This window comes from Carcharhinus amblyrhynchos, chromosome 15 (genome assembly GCF_965287045.1).
Source record: "Carcharhinus amblyrhynchos chromosome 15, sCarAmb.v2.hapA, whole genome shotgun sequence".
NCBI lineage: Eukaryota > Metazoa > Chordata > Chondrichthyes > Carcharhiniformes > Carcharhinidae > Carcharhinus > Carcharhinus amblyrhynchos.
Genome location: NC_137338.1, coordinates 17,195,641 through 17,218,510, shown reverse-complemented (window position 1 = coordinate 17,218,510; position 22,870 = coordinate 17,195,641). Strand labels below are relative to the sequence as shown.

Sequence of the window (22,870 nt, the reverse complement as noted above, 5' to 3'; positions counted from 1 at the left end):
TCCTAGTTGAAGGATTAGAAACAATATTTTGCTTTAATATATACCCGAGTACTTGGATTCATATAGTCAGCAATCAATGTTTCACCCCTTAATCGGAGGATGGATGTATTTAGTTGTGTATAGGGGCTGAAAAAAATGAAGAATATTCTGCATCAAGATTGAAGAAAATCTCAATGTTGAAAGTTCCCAAACTGAAAATTCTTCACATCTAGTACATTTCACTGCATTTTTGCCCAGAATGTAAATTTAATTAACAAGTTCAATGACCAGAAATGCATATAACCAACAGACAGAAAGCTCAGAATTTAATTCCTTCTCGAACTATTTAAGTGCTCAACAGTTCACTTAACTGCATCTGATCAGAAAGGATATCTAATAGGACATCAAGGGCTTTTGCAATTCGATCATATTTCTTTTTCGTCAGCGTGTCGTCTTGGGCATGATCAGGAGTCTTTAACTGCTCCAAGATAACAGGGAAAAGCAGCTCCATAAATGGTTCAACTGTAGTCCAAAGAGTACAATCCATTATTTCCTGGATAATGTTACAGGAAATAAAGTTTAATTATACAATAAATCCAAGTGTGGGATAAACTATTTCATTATCCTGGAACAATGAGCAATTTAATCTTGGAACACAAAGAAAATCTCTAGTTTAGCTGGGAGTGGAGAAAATCTCTCTCTAAATATCTCCGTCCACTACTCCCATCACAATCATCTTCAAGAACAAGTGGAAGGAAATAATGGACTTCTTTATCCTTAATATCGAAATCAAAAGTTCAACCGCATCTTTTGCGACTTCTCTTCCTATCCAAGTAAAACTTGACCAAAAAGTTAAAGATTAAAAAGCACAAAAGAGTAGGGCAAAGCACAACAGGATGAAAATTCTAGCAGTGAAATTAAAATAAATTTGAAGTAATTATTTTACTAAAGGAGGAAGTCTGCCAAGAAATTAGAAATGTGCAACAACTATAGCCTGGTTAAATGGGGGGGGGGCGTCTTCTAATTAACATTATCTCAATGAATATATAGATGAGGTGAAAGGAAAGAAGGGGTTATTTCAGAAATGTGTACAGGAGTACTTCCTTCACAGGGACATTTTGGTCCAATAAGAAAGGAGGATTTGTTAAATATGATGTTGAGAAATAGGCCAAGTGGAGCAAAGGTACGTGGGGGAACATCTGGGTAAGAATTATCATTGCATCACATTTAGATTAGTAATGGAGAAAGGCAACAATCTGAATTAGAACTTTTAAATGGAAAGTAGGCTATCAATGGGGTGTGGGGACAGTGAGCTAGGATAAGGTGAAACTGAAGCTAGCTGTAGGAAAAGTTGTAAAGGCTAGGTACATTTCAACAAAAGAGAAAGCTAGGACAACTAGAGCCAAGGTTCCTTAGATGACATGGAAAAGAGTGAGAGAGAACAAAAGCAGACTTTAAGCAGCAATGGTTGGGTCTATTGGGAACAAAGAGGGTCAGCCCCACTTAGGGGCACAGGACAAAGCTAGAACCTCTAACGAGTACTTTGAATCAATGATTACAAAGGAAGAGAACGTGGACCAAAAATTGGTAGCATAAGGGATGGAGAGGCAAAGGACGTGGTGAAAATTGATAGGCAGAATGTACTGGAAAGGCTGGCTATGCCGTGACTGGATAAGCCATAGTAGTTGCTAAAGGAAACAGGAGGTGGAGAAAGCAGAAGGATTTGACTTAAAATCTTCCAATCTTGTGTAGATACATGGAAGGTGCTGGGGATTAGAGTGGCTGATAAGACACTTTCATTCAAGAGTGCAAGGATATTTATAGTAACTGTAGGCCAGTGAATTTAATATCATTGGTGGATAAGATTTCAGAACAAAAAAGATGAAAAAAATCAACTGGAACTTACTTGAAGAAGTGTGCATTATTTAAGGAGAGCCAGCATGGATTTCTACAAGGCTTGAGTAATCTAACTGAAGTTGAGATAACAGGGAAGGTTGATGAAGGGAATGTGTTGGGTGTTGCCAAATGTTTCTCTAAAGCCATACAAAGTACCATATAATAGGTTGGCTGCCAAAATTGAGCCTCATGGAATAGGAGAGTCGGTGTCAACTTGGGTAAAAATTTGCTTCAGCACAGAAAATAACAAGTCGTAGTAAATGGCTGTTTTTCAGATAATGACTTGAGAGCTAAATTTCCCAATGATATCAAGCTTGGAAGTTGTGGCATAGGATATTATCAGTTGCAAAAGGACAAATGGGCTAGCAGAATGCAAAGTCAAATGTCAGATGGAACTTAAGACACAATTATGAGATGATGCATTTTGGCGGAAGGGACAGGGAGAACGTAGTGTTCTCCAGTTAGGTCAAGTATTAAACTGTCTAACATTTCTTGGGTAAGTACCTAGGGTACATCCTGCTCACCTAGACTAAATCTTCACCCTGAACTCAGAAGTTGGAGAAACTTGCAGAGGGTCCTAGGCAGCAGGCAATCAGCCACTGTAAGTCAGGACTTACACAGGGATTTGACACACATACCATTTTCAACACCTTAGAGACAGGAAGACTGGGCCATTGAGTGCACTTAGTAAAGCATCTGGGAACTTGGGCTTCAAAGAAATATTGAGCATAAAAGGAGGGAAGTTATGTTGTCTTAATAAAGCTTTGTTTAGGCTTCAATTAGATTTCATTACCAGAGTTGAATGTAATGTTTAGCAGGGTCCTTAAGAGAGTGCAGGGGAGATTTACTGGAATGATTCAAGAGATAAGGAAATTTAGCTACAAGGTTAAGTTGGAGGAGATGGATGTGGTCTTCTTAAAGCCAAGGAGACTGAGGTGAAATTTGACACAGATATATAAGAGTATGGTAGAGTCAATATGGAGAAGAATGAGCTGTTTGCCACTAGCTTGGGAATACAGATTTAAGCTTTGGGCTGGAGGTGAAGATGTGGGATGGATGGGGTGGATAGGGGGAAATATATGATCCTCCATAAATGTTGCCAACCCCCGTGCTCAAGGTGGGAATTTGGCCAAGGTACCTGGGACTTACTCCGATACATACCTAGGAAACATTGGGCACTTTAATGTCTGATTTAAGTCAGTAACTCTACAGTTGATTTCCCACATTGCACCACACCTCCCCCAGACATTTTGAACACAAGTGTAGTGATCTGAAATACTGCCTAATTAATAAGGCATTTTGAAAACATTAAACATACAATGATTACAATGAAAATAGGCAAAAATCCCACAACTATCCAAAAAAAGGTGGGCGAAGAGGAAAACACCACTTACAGAAAACCTACGTTTAAAAAGAATAATGCAATCGTGATTCATGTTTCATTACTTATCTATATATTGCAAATATTCTGATGATGGATGCACTCTATGGGCCGAGATGAGCGAAAACAAATATACTGACTGGATTTGCCACTTAATTTAAGCTTTAAATACAACTGCCTGGCGACTGAGGAATTATAATGAATAACCTTAATAATAATAAAAGCCTTGGATAACCTTCAAAACTATACATACCTGAAACTCACATTATATCATAGCAACAGGAATAACCCTCTATTATCAGCACTAAAGTTCATTAGTATACATTAGTATTAGTCAACCTGGGCTCATTTGACACTGCTTAACTGTGGAAGATTAGAGGTACAATTTTGAAACAAAGTTTTGGGCGCCGTACTTACGCAAGGATATTTTGGCCTTGGAGGGAGTGCAGAGGAGGTTTACTAGGCTGATGCCGGAGTTGAGGGGGTTGAGCTATGAGGAGAGGCTGAATAAACTAGGCTTGTACTCGTTAGAGTTTAGAAGAATGAGGGGAGATCTCATTGAGACGCATAAGATGATGAATGGGATGGATAGGATAGAGGTGGAGAGGCTCTTCCCGCTCAGGGGGGGGGGGGGTTTAGAACGGAGTTGAGGAAGAACTCCTTCACTCAAAGGGTGGTGAATCTCTGGAATTCTCTGCCTGTTGACGTGGTGGAGGCTACCTCGCTAAACGTTTTTAAGACGCGGGTTGATGGGTTTTTGATAAGAGAGGGGATTAAGGGTTATGGGGAGAGGGCGGGAAAGTGGAACTGAGCCACGACAGATCAGCCATGATCTTATTGAATGGCGGGGCAGGGTCGAAGGGCTAGATGGCCTACTCCTGCTCCTATTTCTTATGTTCTTATGTCTATGCTTGTTTCTCTCCCCTCATATTACTTCTAAACATTCGGAAAGAATGTTTGTTGAATTTTCCAAGTCAAGTCTGATGTAACTTTTGCTGCAAAAATATATATGGTCAGGTCGTTGCTAAACTTGCTAATTAGCTATTGCTAAACTTTATTCTGTACAACTATAATTTCTAGGCAGAGTACACAATTAAGTCAGAACTAAAAACATAAAAGAAACAGGAGCAGTAATAGCCATATTGCCCCTTGGACTTGCATGACCAATCAAATGGATCATAACTGATCTAATCTGGACTTCAACTTCACTTTACTGTCTGCTCCCCATAACTCGCAATTCCTTTAAATTTGAAATCTCTCTCCACCTCAACCTCCCAATCTGAGTTAGAGAATCCAAATGCCAATGGATGCTCTGAGAGAAATTCTTCATCTGTCTTAAATGAGTGACCCCTCATTCTGAAACTAAATGAGCCTCCCATCCATTGACCTTGTCTACACTTCCTGCTGCCTCGGCAAAGAGCCAGCATAATTAAGGACTCTACGCACCCCATCGGGAAAAAGATACAAAAGTCTGAGATCACATACCAACTGACTCAGGAACAGCTTCTTCCCTGCTGCTGTCAGATCTTTGAATGACCTATCTTACATTACGTTGTTCTCTTTCTACATCCTAGCTTTGACTGTAACACTACATTCAGTACACGCTCATTTCCTTCTCTATGAAAGGTATGGTTTTGTCTGCATAGCGCGCAAGTAACAATACTTTTCACTGTATGCTACTACATACAATAATAAATCAAGTCAGATCAAGCTAAACCCAGTTCTCCACAAAGTAAAGTATTCTCTCAGAATCCATCCTGTCAAGCCCACTCGGAATCTTATATCTTTCAATAAGATCACCTCCCAATCAGCTACGTTTTAATGAGCTTTCTCAACCTTTTTTCATATGACTACACCTTCAGCCCAGAAATCAGAGTGAACCTACAAACTGTCTCCAAGCATATCCCTCCATAAATAAGGAGACCAAAACTGTAAGCAGTTCTCAATTTGCCATCATAATTACTTACTGTAGGAGCATGCTAATTTTGTGATTCAGGTGCAAGGGCACATAAATGCCTCTATAACCATAGGATTCTATTGTCTTGATTTAACTAATACTCTTCTTTGTTATTCTTCCTCCAAACCTCACATTTTTCTACATTACACTCCATCTAACAAATTTTTATTCATTTATTTAACCCTGTGCAGACATTATCCTCTTCGCAACTTGTTTTACCACTTATCTAGGTACTGTCAGCAAACTTGGCTGCAGATAAAAGCATAATATTTTGTGGGGCATTAGAACAGAAGAACAAAGAACAAAGAACAACACAGCACGGGAAACAGGCCCTTCGGCCCAACGAGCCCGCGCCGCCGTCCCATTGTCTCAGTGACCTATTCATGATTTTAGTCTACGCCTAATGTGCGAGGATCAGGGAGGTCCAATATAGGGACAATTTAGTACCCAATCAGCCTAAAAGCACATCTTTGGAATGTGGGAGGAAACCAGAGCACCCGGAGGAAACCCACGCAACCACGGGGAGAACGTGCAAACTCCCACAGACACAGGCCCAAATCCATGTGTCCGCACAGCAACAGAGATAGTCTCTGAGCTGTCATGTTGCCCTCGAGATGGTCCAGTTTAAGCACACTAACGACATGAAGCGATAGGCAACTCCCGAAGCAACGTCCAAGAGCAGCCCACTACAACCTGCCGCATGCATGCCCCTTGCTGGTCAACAAGGTGGACTTAAATGCCTGTGGAGACAAAAAATTTCATTATTAAACAGGCAAAGACTGTAACATCCCTGAGGCAAAAACGTAATCCCAAGCCTACAATGTTTAGTAAGGCCTGCTATATCCCCCTATATGTAGACCGCTCATGTGGCTGTCTAAGTGACTCTTCAACAACCCTAGCGTGCCTGCTTCCACCACCTTACTCGGCAGTGCATTCCACACCCCCACTACCCTTTGCGTGAAAAACTGCCCTCTAATATTTGTCTTATACCTAGCCCCCCTCACCCTAAGCGCGTGACCCCTCGTTCTATCCATTTCTAATAGCGGAAAAAGCTTACCACCATTTACTCTATCTATCCCCTTCATAATCTTATAAACCTCTATTAGATCCCCCCTCAACCGACGTCTCTCAAGGGAAAACAGCCCAAGTTCGTTCAATCTTTCCTCGTAAGACAGCCCTTCCATACCAGGCAGCATCCTGGTAAATCTCCTCTGCACTCTCTCCAGGATCTCTACATCCTTCCGGTAGTACGGCGACCAGAACTGGACGCAGTACTCCAAGTGAGGCCTAACCAACGTTCTATACAACTGCAACATCAGACTCCTACTCTTATATTCTATACCCCTTCCTATGAAGGCTAACATACCATACGCTTTCCTCATCACATTCTGCACCTGCACCGACACCTTCAGGGACTTGTGCACTTGCACCCCCAGGTCTCATAAGTACATTTTTCCCCTCAATCATTCATTTAGGTGCATTCTAAGAATGTGTACCTCAAACAGCTCCTTCAGAAGAACCAAAGCCAACAATGAACACCTCTCAGGGTTCTCTAGTGGTTGACTTGACCAATGGATAAGAGTGATAATTGGCTCTGAAGGTTTAACATGTGATTTGAAGCTAGCTGTTGTAATCCGTTGCTCAGAGGAGGTTCCAAACATTGTATGACACAATATTCTCCTGAGACTGCTCACTGAACAGAAAGCGAGAAGGAGTTCAAGGATCTGTGGGGGAGAAAAGTTGCATTAAATCAAATTTTTCCACAACATTCAAGAAGATATTGAACCACTATGGTGCCAATTTAATTTTAGCTTCCATTTTTCTGTACCCTCTGTGTATTTTGTTATCTCCACATCACTGAAGACCAAACGATTTTTGCTGTATTATGTTACAATTATGTTACTTGTTTTAAAATTGGTTACTTTAAAGTCCATGCTGCTTGTACTCTACCATGTGTTTGTTGCCTTTTCTTGAGATTGAACATTACTGAAAGATCAAATTGGATCCACTCATACCAATCAAGTAAAATGTTCTGTATTAAGAGTTAACACCAAACAGTTAAAAGAAAAAAAATCAAGTTCATAGAATCCATTCAGTGCAGAAAGAGGCCACACAGCCCATCAAGTCAGCACTGAAAACTGTCCCATCCAGGCCCATTCCTCCTAATCCACGTATTTACCTTACCAATCCCCCTGACACTAACAGGCAATTTAGCATGGCCAATCCACCTAACGTATATTTTTCGACTGTGGGAGGAAACCAGAGCACCCGTAAGAAACCCAGACACGAGGAGAACATGCAAACTCCACACAACATTGAGCCCAGGTCCCTGGTGCTGTGAGATTTGAAAGAGATAAAATGGGATTTTAGAATCAATTTACAGGAGCACTGCAAGGCAGTAAAGCTCTGAAGAATTAAGACAATGTAAGTGCAGCTAAGGACACAGGCTGAAGTATTTTGAAAATGTTGCAAACCTCGCAGGCTGGGTATGTTAGAGAAATTGAACAGAAAGGGAACATCCTATTGCACCACAATAACCATGTAGGGAGAAAATGGAGAGAGAAAAAGTATTACATTCATCCGAGTAGGGTTAGAAAATTTCTTCAAGATTTAAACAAATTTAGTTAAATTATGCAGATTATGAAGCAAATATCATGTTATAACAATAACAGTGTTAGCAAAATCATTTTCAAAGATAACACTGCAATTCTAAACTTCAAAATTCTTTCTAACTTGAATAAACATTTCTTTTTACATTTGAGATACACCTGAGAATTAAATAGCTCATACCTTGGCTGCTGAATTGGAGTCTTTACCGCGCAAAAGACCTAACACTTGACCCAGGCATGATTGAAAGTGTTCATACCTAATATGAGAGAAAGAATTTGAACATCAAGTTACTTTTTTGCAACATCCACATACTCTTACATTGCTACAATAAACATATCTATTCTGCATTAGGAAAAAGATTACATGACAATGTCATAACAACAATGTTAAATGAAAATATTACTAGGGATTTGCATTTTTGAGGTTTAACAAACCAAAAAGAAAGAAAGTAGCAATTATAAGCATGGAAACAAGGCAAACAATTTATAGTTACTTCATTGTAAATTTGAGCAAAGAAACAGGCTCCAGCATAAAGAAACACCTTCCTTCTTTCAATTAAACGCTAATGGAACGAACACAACAGCAAGTCAACAGTTGTTTGGAGTTAGTGCTATCCTCAAAGAACTTGCACACAACAGACCAAACTTCTTGACAATTTTGCAAAATAGTGGACTCAAATTACTGTATTTACTACAGAACAGTTGGGCCAAATCAAAATTCAAACTTGAGATCCATGTATCTAAACTTAGGTTTCCAAACAGAATACCAAGATTAGAAAGAAAAAACTTCACTGTATAGCACTATCAACTTCAGGATGTCTGAAAGTGCTTCATACGCTTTATAAAATTACAATGATGTATTTTTGAGGTGTAGTCAATATTGTAGGAAATATGGTAAACAATTTGTAATGAACAAAGTCCTCAGATAACGACCATACCATTTAACTTTGCAATGTTGGTGAAAGATAAACATTTGCCTGGTCACAGAGGAGAACACCCTTAAATTTTCTCCATTAGAATTTCTTAGAAATCAGATCTGGTCCAGATTTAACTTTATATTCAAAAGACAGCACCTCTGTTAGTGTTGCAATCCCTCAGTGCAGCCGAGACTACATGCTTAGTCTCAAGTACAACTTGAACTAAAACTTTCAAATTCAAGAGTTGAGCTCATTCAGCCACTGAACTAAGATTGTTTAGATTACATAATAGTTCATTCTCAATAATTTGACAGTTCGAAAGTACTCCCTTAGTTTTGTTTGGAATATCATCCTAGTCTGGAGTAAGATTCAAACCATAAACCTTCTGATGTTGAGTTAAAGATTGGCATTGTAGGAGTTTGAGTTGATGATTGCAAAAAGCACAGAAAATTTGAAAAAATTGCCAATTGGGTTGTTAATGTCCTACACAGCCAAACATTTCCTCTTCAATGGCAAGTCAGTGATGTTACTTCAAGCCTCTGGGGATTGAAGAAACCTGAAATGGCTGATCTTTATAAATCCAAAATAATTACATTTTTAAACTTATGACATATTTACAATTGGATTTTGCACAAAAAGACTGGGCTGGGAACACACCATATTCTCCTGAGATGTTCCTTCCCATTTCAAAATTGTAGATCTGAAGACATCATGAGAGTATTGCATATCAAAATAACTAGCTACCAAAACATTTAATTCAAGGTTGAAAAAAAATTAGATCCACAGCTAATGAAATTATTTAAAAAGTCATCATTACAGTTAATTGGCATTAGTTGCTCCTTGATCAGATATGCCTGGGTGCAATTTTCATACAATGCCAGCAAAGAACACTCTACCTTTGGAGGAAATCTGCAATCTTGGGATTCTTAAGGAGATCCACCAAAAGATCTACGGCATATTTTCTGGTTAATGTTCCATCTCCATTCACCAGAATATTAAATATAAGTTGAAATGTCTGGTGAATATTCTTAGCATGAAACAGCTGCATTTAAAACAGAAACATTGAGGCACAGAAGCCGGAATGAGAGAATGAATACCACAGTATGTTGTTCTATTGACCAGCAACAAACCTAAAATAATTTGAATGTCAGATTGTTTTATGCATGCAATGCCTCCCTAAGGCACTTGGGGGACTTATGTATACTCGCAGGTCATCAGGTAACTACCTCTACTGCAATGTTTTCAAACCCTGCCTTCTCCAACCCATTAGTTAGAGGTCCACAGTGCACAGAAACCCTCCAACACTTTTAAGAAACTTGTATACTTATAACATTGCTACTCAGTATATTTCACAGAAATGTAATGCATACACACTCTCAAGAGCTTTCTTAAAAACCCAAGTGCAATTAATGGCAGATTTACAAAGCAAGACTTAAGAGCCCAGGAATACTGATCAAGTTTAAGTAGACCAAACTAGCTTACCTGATCGACCAGTCTATCCAACATTCCTTTCATAAAAACTCTTCACACCCATATTTGCACCTACTTCCTTCAATCTTACTAGCTTACATGACCTCTCTATTTCCATTATCTCATTCAGACAAAGACACCTTGGATAGCTTCCTTGAATTCACACCACTTACATCCCTGTTCCAATAGCACTTCCTTCCACATCCACCTGCAAAATAATTCTCCTGCCCAAGTCACATAACGGAATACTCAAATTTACAATTGTCTAGTCTTTGGCCCTCCATTCTCTGAGACACTTCTATCATTAAGCTCATTATGCCTTAACCACAACCTTTAATACCCTTTCCTGCAGTAAAACCATCTTTTGCCATGGTGATTCCCTGAACACAGACTTGAACATTTACGAATATACAACTGGTTTTAGCCATTCATCAAAGTCTTGCTGGGGCACATCCAGCACAATAAGGTCTTATTCTCTTCTGGCAAAACTGCTCACTACATGTAAGGTTTCACAGCTCCACCTTACCATCACCTCTTCAGTGCTTTGGCATCAGGCAGACTGCTTGTTTTAAATCGGGACCTAATGAATTAAAACTAAATTAACACTGGATAGACCAAAGCCATTATTCTCTCCACCAATCCCCTCCACACAAACTGTTCCTTAGCCACCAACACCAGCCTTCTTTCTGGCCATTGCCTCAGGCTGAACTGGACTATATGTGCAGCTTCTGTGCTTTATTTGACCCATCTTCTCCACCTCTGCCTACTTCTATCTGTGCTCTTGCCCAAGTCTACGCTGACCTATAATGGCTCCCAACCCAACAACAACAGGAAGGCTCAAGAACAAGATCAACAAAAGACATTTTAGGTCTTACCTTTTCTCCAACCTCTTCATTGAGAGTTACGCTTGCCAATATAGAAAGTGAAAAAACCACCATCGTCAAACTACTGTGAGCTAAGAATTTAATAAGAGACCGATAAAATCCTTTTACATGGTTCTGTGGAAATACCAATGTTAAAATGAGAACATTCAATTGAATTTTTTTTCCAATTGATCAAATACTTTAAAATCTATTATTCTAGTCTATTCAAATTGAAGTTTTAAGCTTAAATTATATTAACTTTAAACTACAAAATAATACCACAGATTTAAATGTACTTAATTCAAATTTCTTCCCCAGCAACCACTAAAACACATTGCAAACAGTGATTAACATCAGGTTCCCAGGTTCTGGATCTCTCCCATTAAAGTGCAATGTTTCACTGTGGAAACAATAGTTTACATGGCTACCCAGAAGAACAAAACTCCTGCCACCTGCAAAAATCAAAACACAGAGGAATGCCCAAGTAAATAAAAGCTGTAGGGCAGAAATCTGGCATTTTGCCACCATCTTCTCTACTTACAGGGAAATAAAGACATGATTGCCATTGATTGTCACCCAAAAGGAAATGATCAACATCTTAGCTTGACCTTGTGCCAGATCAGTTTTGCTGAACGAGATCATGTAGGCCAGAACAATTAGCCTGCCTCTAATTTATTATTGTCATATGTATTAGCATACAGTGAAAAGCATGGTTTCTTGCGTGGTATAGAAACAAAGCACATTGTTCATACAGAAGGAAACGAGAGTGCAGAATACCATAGCTAGGGTGTAGAGAAAGATCAGCTTAATGCAAGGTAAGTCCATTCAAAGGTCAGACAGCAACATGGAAGAAGCTGTTCTTGAATCAGTTCGTATGTGGCCTCAGACTCTCTCTTTTTCCCGATGGAAAGCGGCGGAAGAGAAGGTCGGGGGTGCATGGGATCCTTAATTATGCTGGCTGCTTTACAGAGCGTTAACAGATTCAATGGATGGCAGACTGGTTTGCATGACGGATTGGGCTACATTCACGACCTTTTGTAGTTTCTTGTGGTCTTGGACCAAGCAGTCATACCAAGGTGTGATACAACCAGAAAGAATGCTTTCTATGGTGCATCTGTAAAAATTGGTGAGAATCATAGCTGACATACTAAATTTCCTTAGTCTTCTGAGAAAGTAGAGATGTTGGTAGGCTTTCTTAACTATAGTGTCGGCATGGGGGGACCAGGACAAGTTGGTGGCGGCCTGGGCACATAAAGACTTGAAGCTCTCGACCCTTTATACTTCATCCCCATTGATGAAGACAGGTGCATGTTCTCCTCTACGTTTCTTTTGTTTTGTTGACATTGAGGGATTGATTATTGTCACCGCACTGGTTCACCAGATTCGTTACCTTATTCCTGTACTCTGTCTCATCATTGTTTGAGATCCGACCCCACTATGGAGGTGTCGTCAGCGAAACACGTTTATCACAGCCAAACTTGAAATCGAATTGGAGGGCAATTCAGCCAATCATAGGTGTATAAGGAGTATAGTAGGGGGCTGAGAACACAGCCTCATGGGGCACCATTGTTGACAAAAAAGTAAAGTTTATTTATTAGTCAGAAGTAGACTTGCATTAACAGTGCAATGAAGTTACTGCGAAAATCCCCTAGCTGCCACATTCCAGCACCTATTCAGGTACATTGAGGAAGAATAATGTAACATGGCTAATTCACTTAACCCGCACATCTTTGGACTACGGGAGGAAAATGGAGCACCCGGAGGAAAGCCACTCAAACACTGGGAGAACGTGCAGACTGCACACAGACAGTGAGCCAAACCGGGAACCCTGGCAGTGTGAGGCAGCAGTGCTAAGCACTGTGCCACCATGCTGCTCCATGATTATGGAAGAAGTGTTGTTGCCTATACTTGCCAATCCAAGGTTAAACAAACTTGCCTTGTAAGAAAGGATGAGTAGGTGCAATGAAATTTCTACATGGTGATCAACCAGTTCAAAATCTGCTGTTCAGTAAACTTCAGATCAAAACATGGAAAGTAAATAACTTATTTGTAGAAAGAGTCAAAACCTGGATGAATGATAAAACCTGAAGACAATTTTAATGCTGACAGAACATCTAATAAATTAAAATATTAGTAAATAATTAAAACTTAATGAAAATAACTCAGGGGAGGAAAAGGATTCCTTAAAGTATTGCATCTCTTATTTTCTATTATCGGTCCATGTTCTCCCCACCAAAATGCACCACCTCACACTTCTCCACATTGAGCTTTATCTGCCATGTGTTCACCTTCTCCACCAAATTATGCAAGCAGCTCAGTTTTCTGAACCTGTGTTGGAGGCCTTGGTGCAGGATCTGAAAAAGAGAGCTACTGTGCTGTATCCACAGGGGTCCAAAAAGCTGGAAACATTATGAAAAGGCAGTGGAGGCAGTGTGATCATCAATGCCAGGATTCTAGTCCTAAAGAATAGGTTGTAGTGTCACAAGAGGTCTAATGTATATGGTAACAGTCTGTCAGTGCATCAAGTGTTGTGTCAAACCACTGATGCACAAGCCTCAGTTGGTACTCAAATAATCAGAACCCCATTGCAGCAAACCATCAGGATTCATCTAACAGACCCTCAGATAGCTGGGTTGCAAGCCTCATATCTACATCTCAAAGCCTGGATGCATTGTCAGCTGCTCATAAAATCACTACAGCGTAAGAGGCCATTTGGCCGTCAAGCCTGCATTGACAACAATCCCACCCAGGTGCCATAACCCAAAAGTACTTATCCGGCTAATCCCCCTAACACTAATGGGCAATTTATCATGGCCAATCAACCTAATCCACACATCTTTGGACTGGGGGAGAAAACTGGAGCACTTGGAAGAAATCCACACAGACATGCAAACGCCACACAAAGTGACCAGAGGCTGGAATTGATCCCAGGTGCCTGGCACTATGAGGCAGCAGTGCTAACCACTGTGCCACCATGCCACCAACAACAGTCACACCATTCAGGCATATTGTACGGCACTCAGTGACATCACTCACCCTTGCAGAGATGGTGCACACCCAAAGACTGCAGGAATTAACTGGAGAAGGGGGCACAACTGCATACTCTAACCCCAAAGGAGAAGACAATGACAGCAGCATTGGGAATGCCACAACTGAGGTCATGGCTACCTGCAAGGTTGAAACCAATGAAGACAATGGAATCCACATAACTAATTATTTTCTCAAATTCCACTTCTTCTTCATACAATCTCATCTGACATACAAATGGCTAATAGTGCAAGAATGAACCTGTGTCTTTCCTCCTCTGTCTTTTCAGATATCCAAGAAGTGCAACTTGGTCAGACAACTGAGGAAACCAAGAGTCATGAGGACTGCATCCTATCATATGAATTCACATTTGTAGCCAAAAAGCCCAGATACTGATACGTGTATATAAAAGGATAGAATAGAGGCAGGATCTACATATTGTGAGACACCACCCTAGCTGCAGTGCATTTGTGCCCAGTTTCAAGGATGGTATAGGTATCAGCTCACCAGAGCATCAGACATAAGTTCTGTAGCGCACAACTCTGATGAACATTTCAATGGGGCAGGCTAGAGCAACAGCTAATAATAATACAACAGAATTCATTGCACTTTGAAAGCCTCTACTCAATGGTTAAGGAATATGGAAGAATCCAGCATGAACCTGACAGCAGATTTTGCATGCAGCTTAGAGCTCAGCCTTTCCAGCAGTGAAGTGATGGTCAACTCTTATCAACACATTTGTGTGTACACAATCATGATAGGTGATATCTCAGTATCAACTGTAGAATAAGCAGTTTCTGTCAGATGCCAGAGAACTGAAGTCGAAGCTCATTTCGAGGTTAAAAAATAAGCTTACTACCACACAAGTTTAGACTGCTGTCATCATGGCTGCAGAAAAGCATTCAAAGGAGCTTGCAGCATGTATTAAAAGTCCAACATTCTGTCCTCCAACAAATTGCTATGACTGCTGAGATGCCAACCTAGGAGAGCATTAGTACCTCTGTGGCACTTACACTTGTTGTCCCCTTGCTTCATTCCAATAGCCCTTGATATTGCATGCCAGCCAGCCAGTGTGCTCATGCTGAGATGAAGCAAAATCTTGTGGGTCATCCTTCAAGGCCATCAGTAGCTTCCTACAATCTAAGTTATCAGCTTTCCACCAGCTATGTTGGAGCCACAAGAACAGCATGATGTAACAGAACTCAGTGAAGCAGACACACAGAACAGGCAATAAAGAGAATGAACCAGGACAATTACTTGAGTTTTATACACAATATGGCATGATTTCAATACAAATTTGGCATGGAGCATGGTAACCTTTTGCATCGTGGCCAGGAGAACAATGTGATATTCAACATCAGAGGGAATACAAAGGCATGGAATTGTTGAGGGACAGGGAATTGGGGAATGCAGTTACGGGAAGTGTACAGTTGTTACCCTTTAGATATCCCTGATGACTGAAATACAGCTGGTGCAGAAAAATAACATGAAATAATGGCATCATGACTGCTGCACAGACACTGGACATTGACCTGCATGATGTGCTGCTTAAGGTCATATATCAGCTGGACATTGCAGCAGGGAAATCCTTTTTGGTTTCAGTACTTGACCATGCCATGTGGAGCCTGAAAAGCAATGTTCACGGAGTCAATGGCACTCTGCACCTGCAATCTGACATAATCCTCACTCTACCTGTTTGTCTCTGGCAACAGGGAATAAGAAGAAGTGTGCTCTCTGGAATAATGAGACTTAATGGTCTCCCTCATGCCAACAGTGGATGGTAAACTGCAGGATGCTACAAACATCTCTGGCACAACCTCAAAAGAACTAGACCCAGAAAAGGTCATCACAACATTCAATTTCAAAGCCAGTGGCAACATAATCAATTTTGCTACTTAGACTCACATAACTGAGGAAGTGTTCAGAAAGCATGTCATCTGGAACATTAAATATAGCAAATAAAAATAGCATCAAGTATTTCTGACTTCTAATGGCACTGATACATATAAGATGAAACATATAAGATGATTAGAGGTTTAGATAGGGTGGATAGTGATAGCCTTTTTCCTCTGATGGAGAAATCTAGCACGAGGGGGCATGGCTTTAAATTAAGGGGGGGTAGTTATAGGACGGATGTCAGGGGTAGGTTCTTTACCCAGAGGGTGGTGAGGGATTGGAATGCCCTGCCTGCTGCAGTTGTAAATGCGCCTAGTTTGGCGGCGTTTAAGAGATCCGTGGATAGGTTTATGGACGAAAAGGGATTGGTTTAGGTTAGTGGGTCATTGTTTTGTAACTGGTCGGCGCAACATCGTGGGCCGAAGGGCCTGTTCTGCGCTGTAATGTTCTATGTTCTATGATGGCACCCAAAATAACAGGTGCATTGAGCCCAATTTCATATTCAATATTTCTATGCCAGATAAGACAATATTAAAGTCACGTACCTTTGACCTGTGTTCACTGTCAGCTGTAAGGCTTAGGAGCAGAAGTAGGCCATTTAGGCCATCAAGCCTTCTCCTCCATTCAGTGAGATCATGACTGATCTGATGTGATGTCATAATCCTTATCCCCATAACCCTCGATTCCCTTATTGATTAAAAATCTCTCAGCCTTGAACATAGTTAACGACTCACCCTCTATAGCCCTCTGCATTAAAGAATTCTGCAGATTCCCTACCTTCAGAGGAAAAAAAATCCTTGTCTTTGAAATGGGCAACCCCTTACTCTGGAATTATGCCCTCTGGCCTAAAGACTCGCCCACAATGGGAAATAATCTCTTAGCAACTACCCTGTCAACCCCCTAACAATCCTGCATGTCTCAATAACAGGATGGTTGACAGGTTTTTCATCTCTTACTGGCCTGTCTCACTGATCGACCAGCATGACGAGCCAGCAAGAATGCTCCAATGAGCTTTCTTTTAGGTAAAACTATCTTGGGAAATGAATCAAGGGCAAGACTCAGCTAAATGGTGGAACAAGCTTGAGGCACTAAACTGGCTACAGCTGACTCTGTAACAGTGCACCTGAGGATCTTGGTTTTTTTTGTTGCAATTGCTACATCTACTTTCAGTCTGTTAACATAAAAATGAAAGTCTTGTATTTATATAGCATCTTTCACTATCACAGGATGTCCCAAATAATAAGCTAATAAACTATATTTTTCAATTATAACCATGGTTGTAATAACGTGGGAGGCCCTGATCTCAGATACAGTTAAGCTAAATATTCTCACTGAACCAATACTGTGATGGTAAATAGGATGAGCAATTTTGTGAATTTTTTTTTTCAGGAAGCAAATGACAATTGAAGTTTTATGAAATGACTGAACCTTGCATTAAACACTTGGGTAATGCTCAAGTTTTGAATAATGCATTTCAGTGGTTGGTTTGCTTTTGCTGAAAAGAAAGTGTTTCTTCTATTGCTTCATTTAAATTGCTCAGTTGGGCATTTTTTCTCAGCAGATGAGATCTTGGGATTAACACAAATAGACACTATAATTAAATTTACTGCAATCATGATTTCAGTTTACTACAATCCAAACAGAAAAAAAAACATTAATAAATAAATAAATAAATAAAGCTCTTACCAAAGATTTTATATGGGCTTGAACAGAAAGATTGTGACGACACAGGTTTGCCATCAGCCCTAGACATGGCATGGTTAGCTCATCTTCTGGAGCTTGACTAAATTCAAACAGAATTCACATTAATTTGCTCATCTGGGACTTTTCCAGATAGCTTACATTAAAATGACATCTTACTACCTGCAATAAGGTGCTCAAAATTAAGCTTTCAAACAAAGACTGGTCATAACTTCAAATTAGCTAACAAATTAGAACTGACTGTCATTTGGTTATGCAGCATCTGGTCTGTTTAAGTGTAAATATCGTAAAGCAGAACTCCAGCTTCTTTGGATAAACAGACTGGGATTGCAAATAAGCTGATGAGCTTTTAATTGAATTTACCAGTCAAACTTTCTAATCAGCTGATTTTACCATGCTATGGTTTAATATTACTTGTGGACAATACTGAAATTAAATATATAATTAGAATATTTTATGTTTAAGCTGTTGTAACTAACTCATATCATGGTAGAAAATTAACATCTGCAAACTATTTGATCTGTTGCCATGAGCTTGATTATCTGGTGTCCAAATCAAAACTCTGTCCTTCAAGTGAGTAATACAATTTTCTTTTAAATTCATGTTTATGAAAGTAATAAAGTTCTACATTAGAGCTTTATTCAATACAATAATTAAGTGAACATTTAATTTCCCTAATGTTAGATAATGCTGTCCAATATGTTCACTTCTTATAAAAACAAATTACTGCAGATGCTGAAATCTGAAACCAAAACAGAAAATGCTGGAAAATCACAGCAGGTCTGGCAGCATCTGTAAGAAGAGAAAAGAACTGACGTTTCTAGTCCAGATGACCTTTGTCAAAGGTAGAGCTAATTATCTGAGGTTGAATTCGATGTTGAGATAAGAAGGCTGTAACATGTTCACTTAATTATTGTACTGAATAAAGCTCCAATATAGAACTTTGTTACTTTCATAAACATGAATTTAAAAGAAAATTATATTATTGACTTGAAGGACAGAATTTTGATTTGGACACCAGATAATCAAGCTCATAGCAAAAGATCAAATAGTTTGCAGATGTTAATTTTCTACCATGATATGAGTTAGTTACAACAACTTGAACATAAAATATTCTAATAATATATTTAATTTCAATATTGTCCACAAGTAATATTAAACAATAGCATGGTAAAATCAGCTGATTAGAAAGTTTGACTGGTAAGCTGGAAGATGTTTCTCCAGTTTCACTTTTTATATTTCTTTGTAGCATTTCCAGTTTAGAATCATTGCCTTTAAGAGATTCCACAAAATAAATTATACAAGATGCATCCCATTTCATTAATTAAGAAATGGAACTGAAAAAGTTAGCATTTCACATGTGGAAAATCACAAACTCGAACAGGAGAGAGGGGTACGAACAGCATTACAGTGAACAAGACAAAGTAGTGTTTTGGATTAACTGAATATTGTGAAGTGTTGAATCAGGTATCAACTGCAAAGGTGAAGACATGGACACCATTTCCGAAGCAATGAAGAGGAGATGCTAGCAGACAATGCTTGGAGGTTGAAAATGTAATTTTAATGATGGACTAACAAGCAAAAAGACAACACTGAATTTTTGGGCAGTTTTGGGCGCCGTACTTACACAAGGATATTTTGGCCTTGGAGGGAGTGCAGAGGAGGTTTACTAGGCTGATGCTGGAGTTGAGGGGGTTGAGCTATGAGGAGAGGCTGAATAAACTAGGCTTGTACTCGTTAGAGTTTAGAAGAATGAGGGGAGATCTCATTGAGACATATAAGATGATGAATGGAATGGATAGGATAGAGGTGGAGAGACTCTTCCCGCTCAGAAAGGACAGTAGGACTAGGGGGCACAGCCTCAAGATAAAGGGGGGGGGGGGGGGGGGGCGGTTTAGAACGGAGTTGAGGAGGAATTTCTTCACTCAAAGGGTGGTGAATCTCTGGAATTCTCTGCCCGTTGAAGTGGTGGAGGCTACCTCGCTAAATATTTTTAAGACGCGGGTTGATGGGCTTTTGATAAGAGAGGGGATTAAGGGTTATGGGGAGAGGGCGGGAATGTGGAACTGAGCCACGACAGATCAGCCATGATCTTATTGAATGGCGGGGCAGGCTCGAAGGGCTAGATGGCCTACTCCAGCTCCTATTTCTTATGTTCTTATGAATTTAACTTGAAAGAACACCACAGAAGAGTTCAGGTCATGACATGGAGATGATAGTGAAAGTATAAACCAGGTTGCTTGTTTCTACTGACATTAGGCTAAAGGAAATCCAGGCCTAATGAACAGTCAGAAGTGTAACAATTGTTTGGTAGTAATAAATAGGCAGTTTTGGATGTCATTGGCATTCTCAGAAAAGCTTACCCTCTTCCGGTGTCACTGAAATTGCTAAGGATCAAACGGTAAATTATGGAAACAGGAGGACCAAGTATGGGACTGTGGAACATATGCGAGACAGCAGTGATTATGGGATGAGAAATTGTTTGTGCACTGGCACATACTTACATAGAATAAACTGTGGAGGAAAGGTAGTTTGATAACAAATGTTCAATAGTGTAAAGGGCTAAAGGTGACAAGATGGAACAAGTGCAACACACAAAATTTTCATCAACTTTGACTAGCCTAGTCTGGGAAATCAGGGGATTGGAAATCAGGGGATTGGAAATCAGGGGATTGGAAATCAGGGGATTGGAAATCAGGGGATTGGAAATCAGGGGATTGGAAATCAGGGGATTGGAAATCAGGGGATTGGAAATCAGGGGATTGGAAATCAGGGGATTGGAAATCAGAATTTGTGAAAGATGTGAGCATGTGATCATGTGTCAACGATATCTTTAAAGGTGTTGGATAGAAAGGCTTAGACAGAGGTAGGATTGATGGAGAATTTAAAAAAAGGATGACAATAACTGGCTTTGAAAAGGGTGAAAACAAGTTGCAAAAAGGAGGGATAATCCATTGGACAGATAGCCATTTGGTTGTTCAGATGAGTGTGACTGAGAAACCAGGTGGTAGAGTATCATAGAAAATTACAGCGCAGCACAGGCCCTTCTGCCCTCAATGTTGCACCGACCAGTGGAACGAATCTAATGACCCTCTAACCTAATCTATTTCAATGTTATCCATATGCCTATCCACTGACCATTTGAACGCCCTTAAAGTTGGCAAGTCCGCAACTGCTGCAGGCAGGTCATTCCACGCCCTTACTACCCTCTAAAGAACCTACCTCTGACATCCGTCCTACAATTATCACCCCTCAATTTAAAGCTATGTCCCCTCATGCTAGCCATCACCATCCGAGGAAAAAAGCTCTCACTGTCCACCCTATCTAATCCTCTGATCATCTTGTATGCCTCAATTAGGTCACCTCTTAACCTTCTTCTCTCTAATGAAAACAACCTCAAGTCCTCAGCCTTTCCTCATAAGACCTTCCCACCATACCAGGCAACACCCTGGTAAACCTCCTCTGCACCCTTTCCAGTGCTTCCACATCTTTCTTATAATGCGGCGACCAGAACTGTATGCAATACTCCAAGTGCAGCTGCACCAGAGTTTTGTACAGTTGCAATGTGAAATCAAGCAATCAGTAATGTGAAAGCAATTGGAAATGGTCTGTAGAGAGACATTAGGAAGGAGAGTGATAGCTTCAATACAAAGCTGCATATTAAAAGCTGCATAAAACATGCAAGATGTTCTAATCAGGTTGTTAGTAGCAATAAAGTTATCTCAAACTTACATATGTTTTACCAGAAAAGCAATCAGCACATCGATATTTGCGCTACAATTAAAAACTCTGGTGTTGTAAGTCATTTTCTGTAGAAGCTGCAAGCTCTGTTGAAAAACAAATGATTAAGTAATTTATTAAAATTTGAAACTGTGCAATCAATACGTACATTATAAATAATTACATACATCTCTGATGCTCAAATTTTAAATGTAATTATTTTCAAGAGCAAAAAATACACAGTCACAGAACAGGGTGATAGTAAATCCTGAATTGTAATTACCTGAAACTTACTTTGAGATTTCTGATAGATAATAAATGTCAAAGAAAATAACACCTATTAAACTGTTTGGAATAAAAAGAAAATCAGAAAATAAAACTCTCTACTCTGCTTTACATTACTTTTGGATAAAAGGATCAGCAATTGTTATGCTGGGTGTGATGCCCTATTTAATCTTTAAATATCATAGAAAGGCAGTTAACAAGATGATTCTAGTCTGATAGAAGTAGTTGCTTTAAAAACACTCCTCTGATTTTCTAATAATTTAACATCTTTTGTTTTATTCCATCCTGGAGCCTTTTCCTCTTCCCATGCCAGAGCTACAAAAGATGGTTCTGTCATTTACACTAGATTCATACCTGCAGTACAACCTGTTCATTGGGAGCTGTACTGTAATGTTGGACCACTGCAGCAAGTGCACTGATGAGGTTGTATGTGTGCAAAGTCTCTCTACTTTCATTGTCTGATGCTGGAATAGAAACATACAATGAAAAAATGTTTAAAAACTGACACTGGTGACAGGTGCAATAATGTAAAAAAATGTCAATTTCTGTAATTACAAGTGCAACATAATGGTACAGTAGTTCATTAAACTACCACTACACTCTATAACAAAGTGGTTCCACTCACAGGGATGTCCTGATTTCAATGTTCTTTATAGGGAGACACCAAAGTGAAATCAGACATTTCCACACATGGAGTGAATCACCGTGGTTTGTCCTCACACACCTCTCAATTACTGGTAATGGAACCACACAAATTTGAAAGTGAGCTATCAGGCTAGCAGTGAAAAGCAGAAAAGTAAAAAAAGAATCAAAGGATTTAAAAAATGTCCTTAAAAAAAATACATGCAATTAATCTTAACTGACCATAAACCAAATTATACTTTTATACAGAAATTACAATGATTAGCTTTATTAGATTCCATTAATTTGGAAGAAAAAGCCTTCAGCTGGTATTTTTATCATGATTTATAATAAACTGAAAGTCACAAGAATAGCTTTATCGTCAAAAATTTAAAACGGGAAAGATCATTTTTAGCTCAAGTCCATCACTCCAGAAAAACAGTGATGAGAATGTCTTTAGAGTGTTTATATTTTTATTCCTTTGGATTTTTTAGCATTCCCAATTTAGATAATTTGCAAGGCGAGTCCTGCTCACTGCAGCTTCAGAA

General features: G+C 39.6%; 1 protein-coding gene across 2 annotated transcripts in view; it reads right to left on the bottom strand.

Moving 5' to 3' along the window:
- The window catches only part of cip2a (cellular inhibitor of PP2A), a 60,145-nt gene that overhangs the window by 27,856 nt on the left and 9,419 nt on the right, over positions 1-22,870 (bottom strand). For both annotated transcript variants that reach the window (XM_080203220.1, XM_080203219.1), the window contains exons 4-11: positions 22,056-22,165; positions 21,429-21,523; positions 17,682-17,778; positions 11,085-11,207; positions 9,636-9,781; positions 8,004-8,079; positions 6,710-6,937; positions 373-532 (exon numbers count right to left, since the gene is read on the bottom strand). In XM_080203220.1, coding sequence (XP_080059346.1) covers positions 373-532; positions 6,710-6,937; positions 8,004-8,079; positions 9,636-9,781; positions 11,085-11,207; positions 17,682-17,778; positions 21,429-21,523; positions 22,056-22,165 — 1,035 coding nt within the window. The remainder of the gene's footprint in view (positions 1-372; positions 533-6,709; positions 6,938-8,003; positions 8,080-9,635; positions 9,782-11,084; positions 11,208-17,681; positions 17,779-21,428; positions 21,524-22,055; positions 22,166-22,870) is intronic.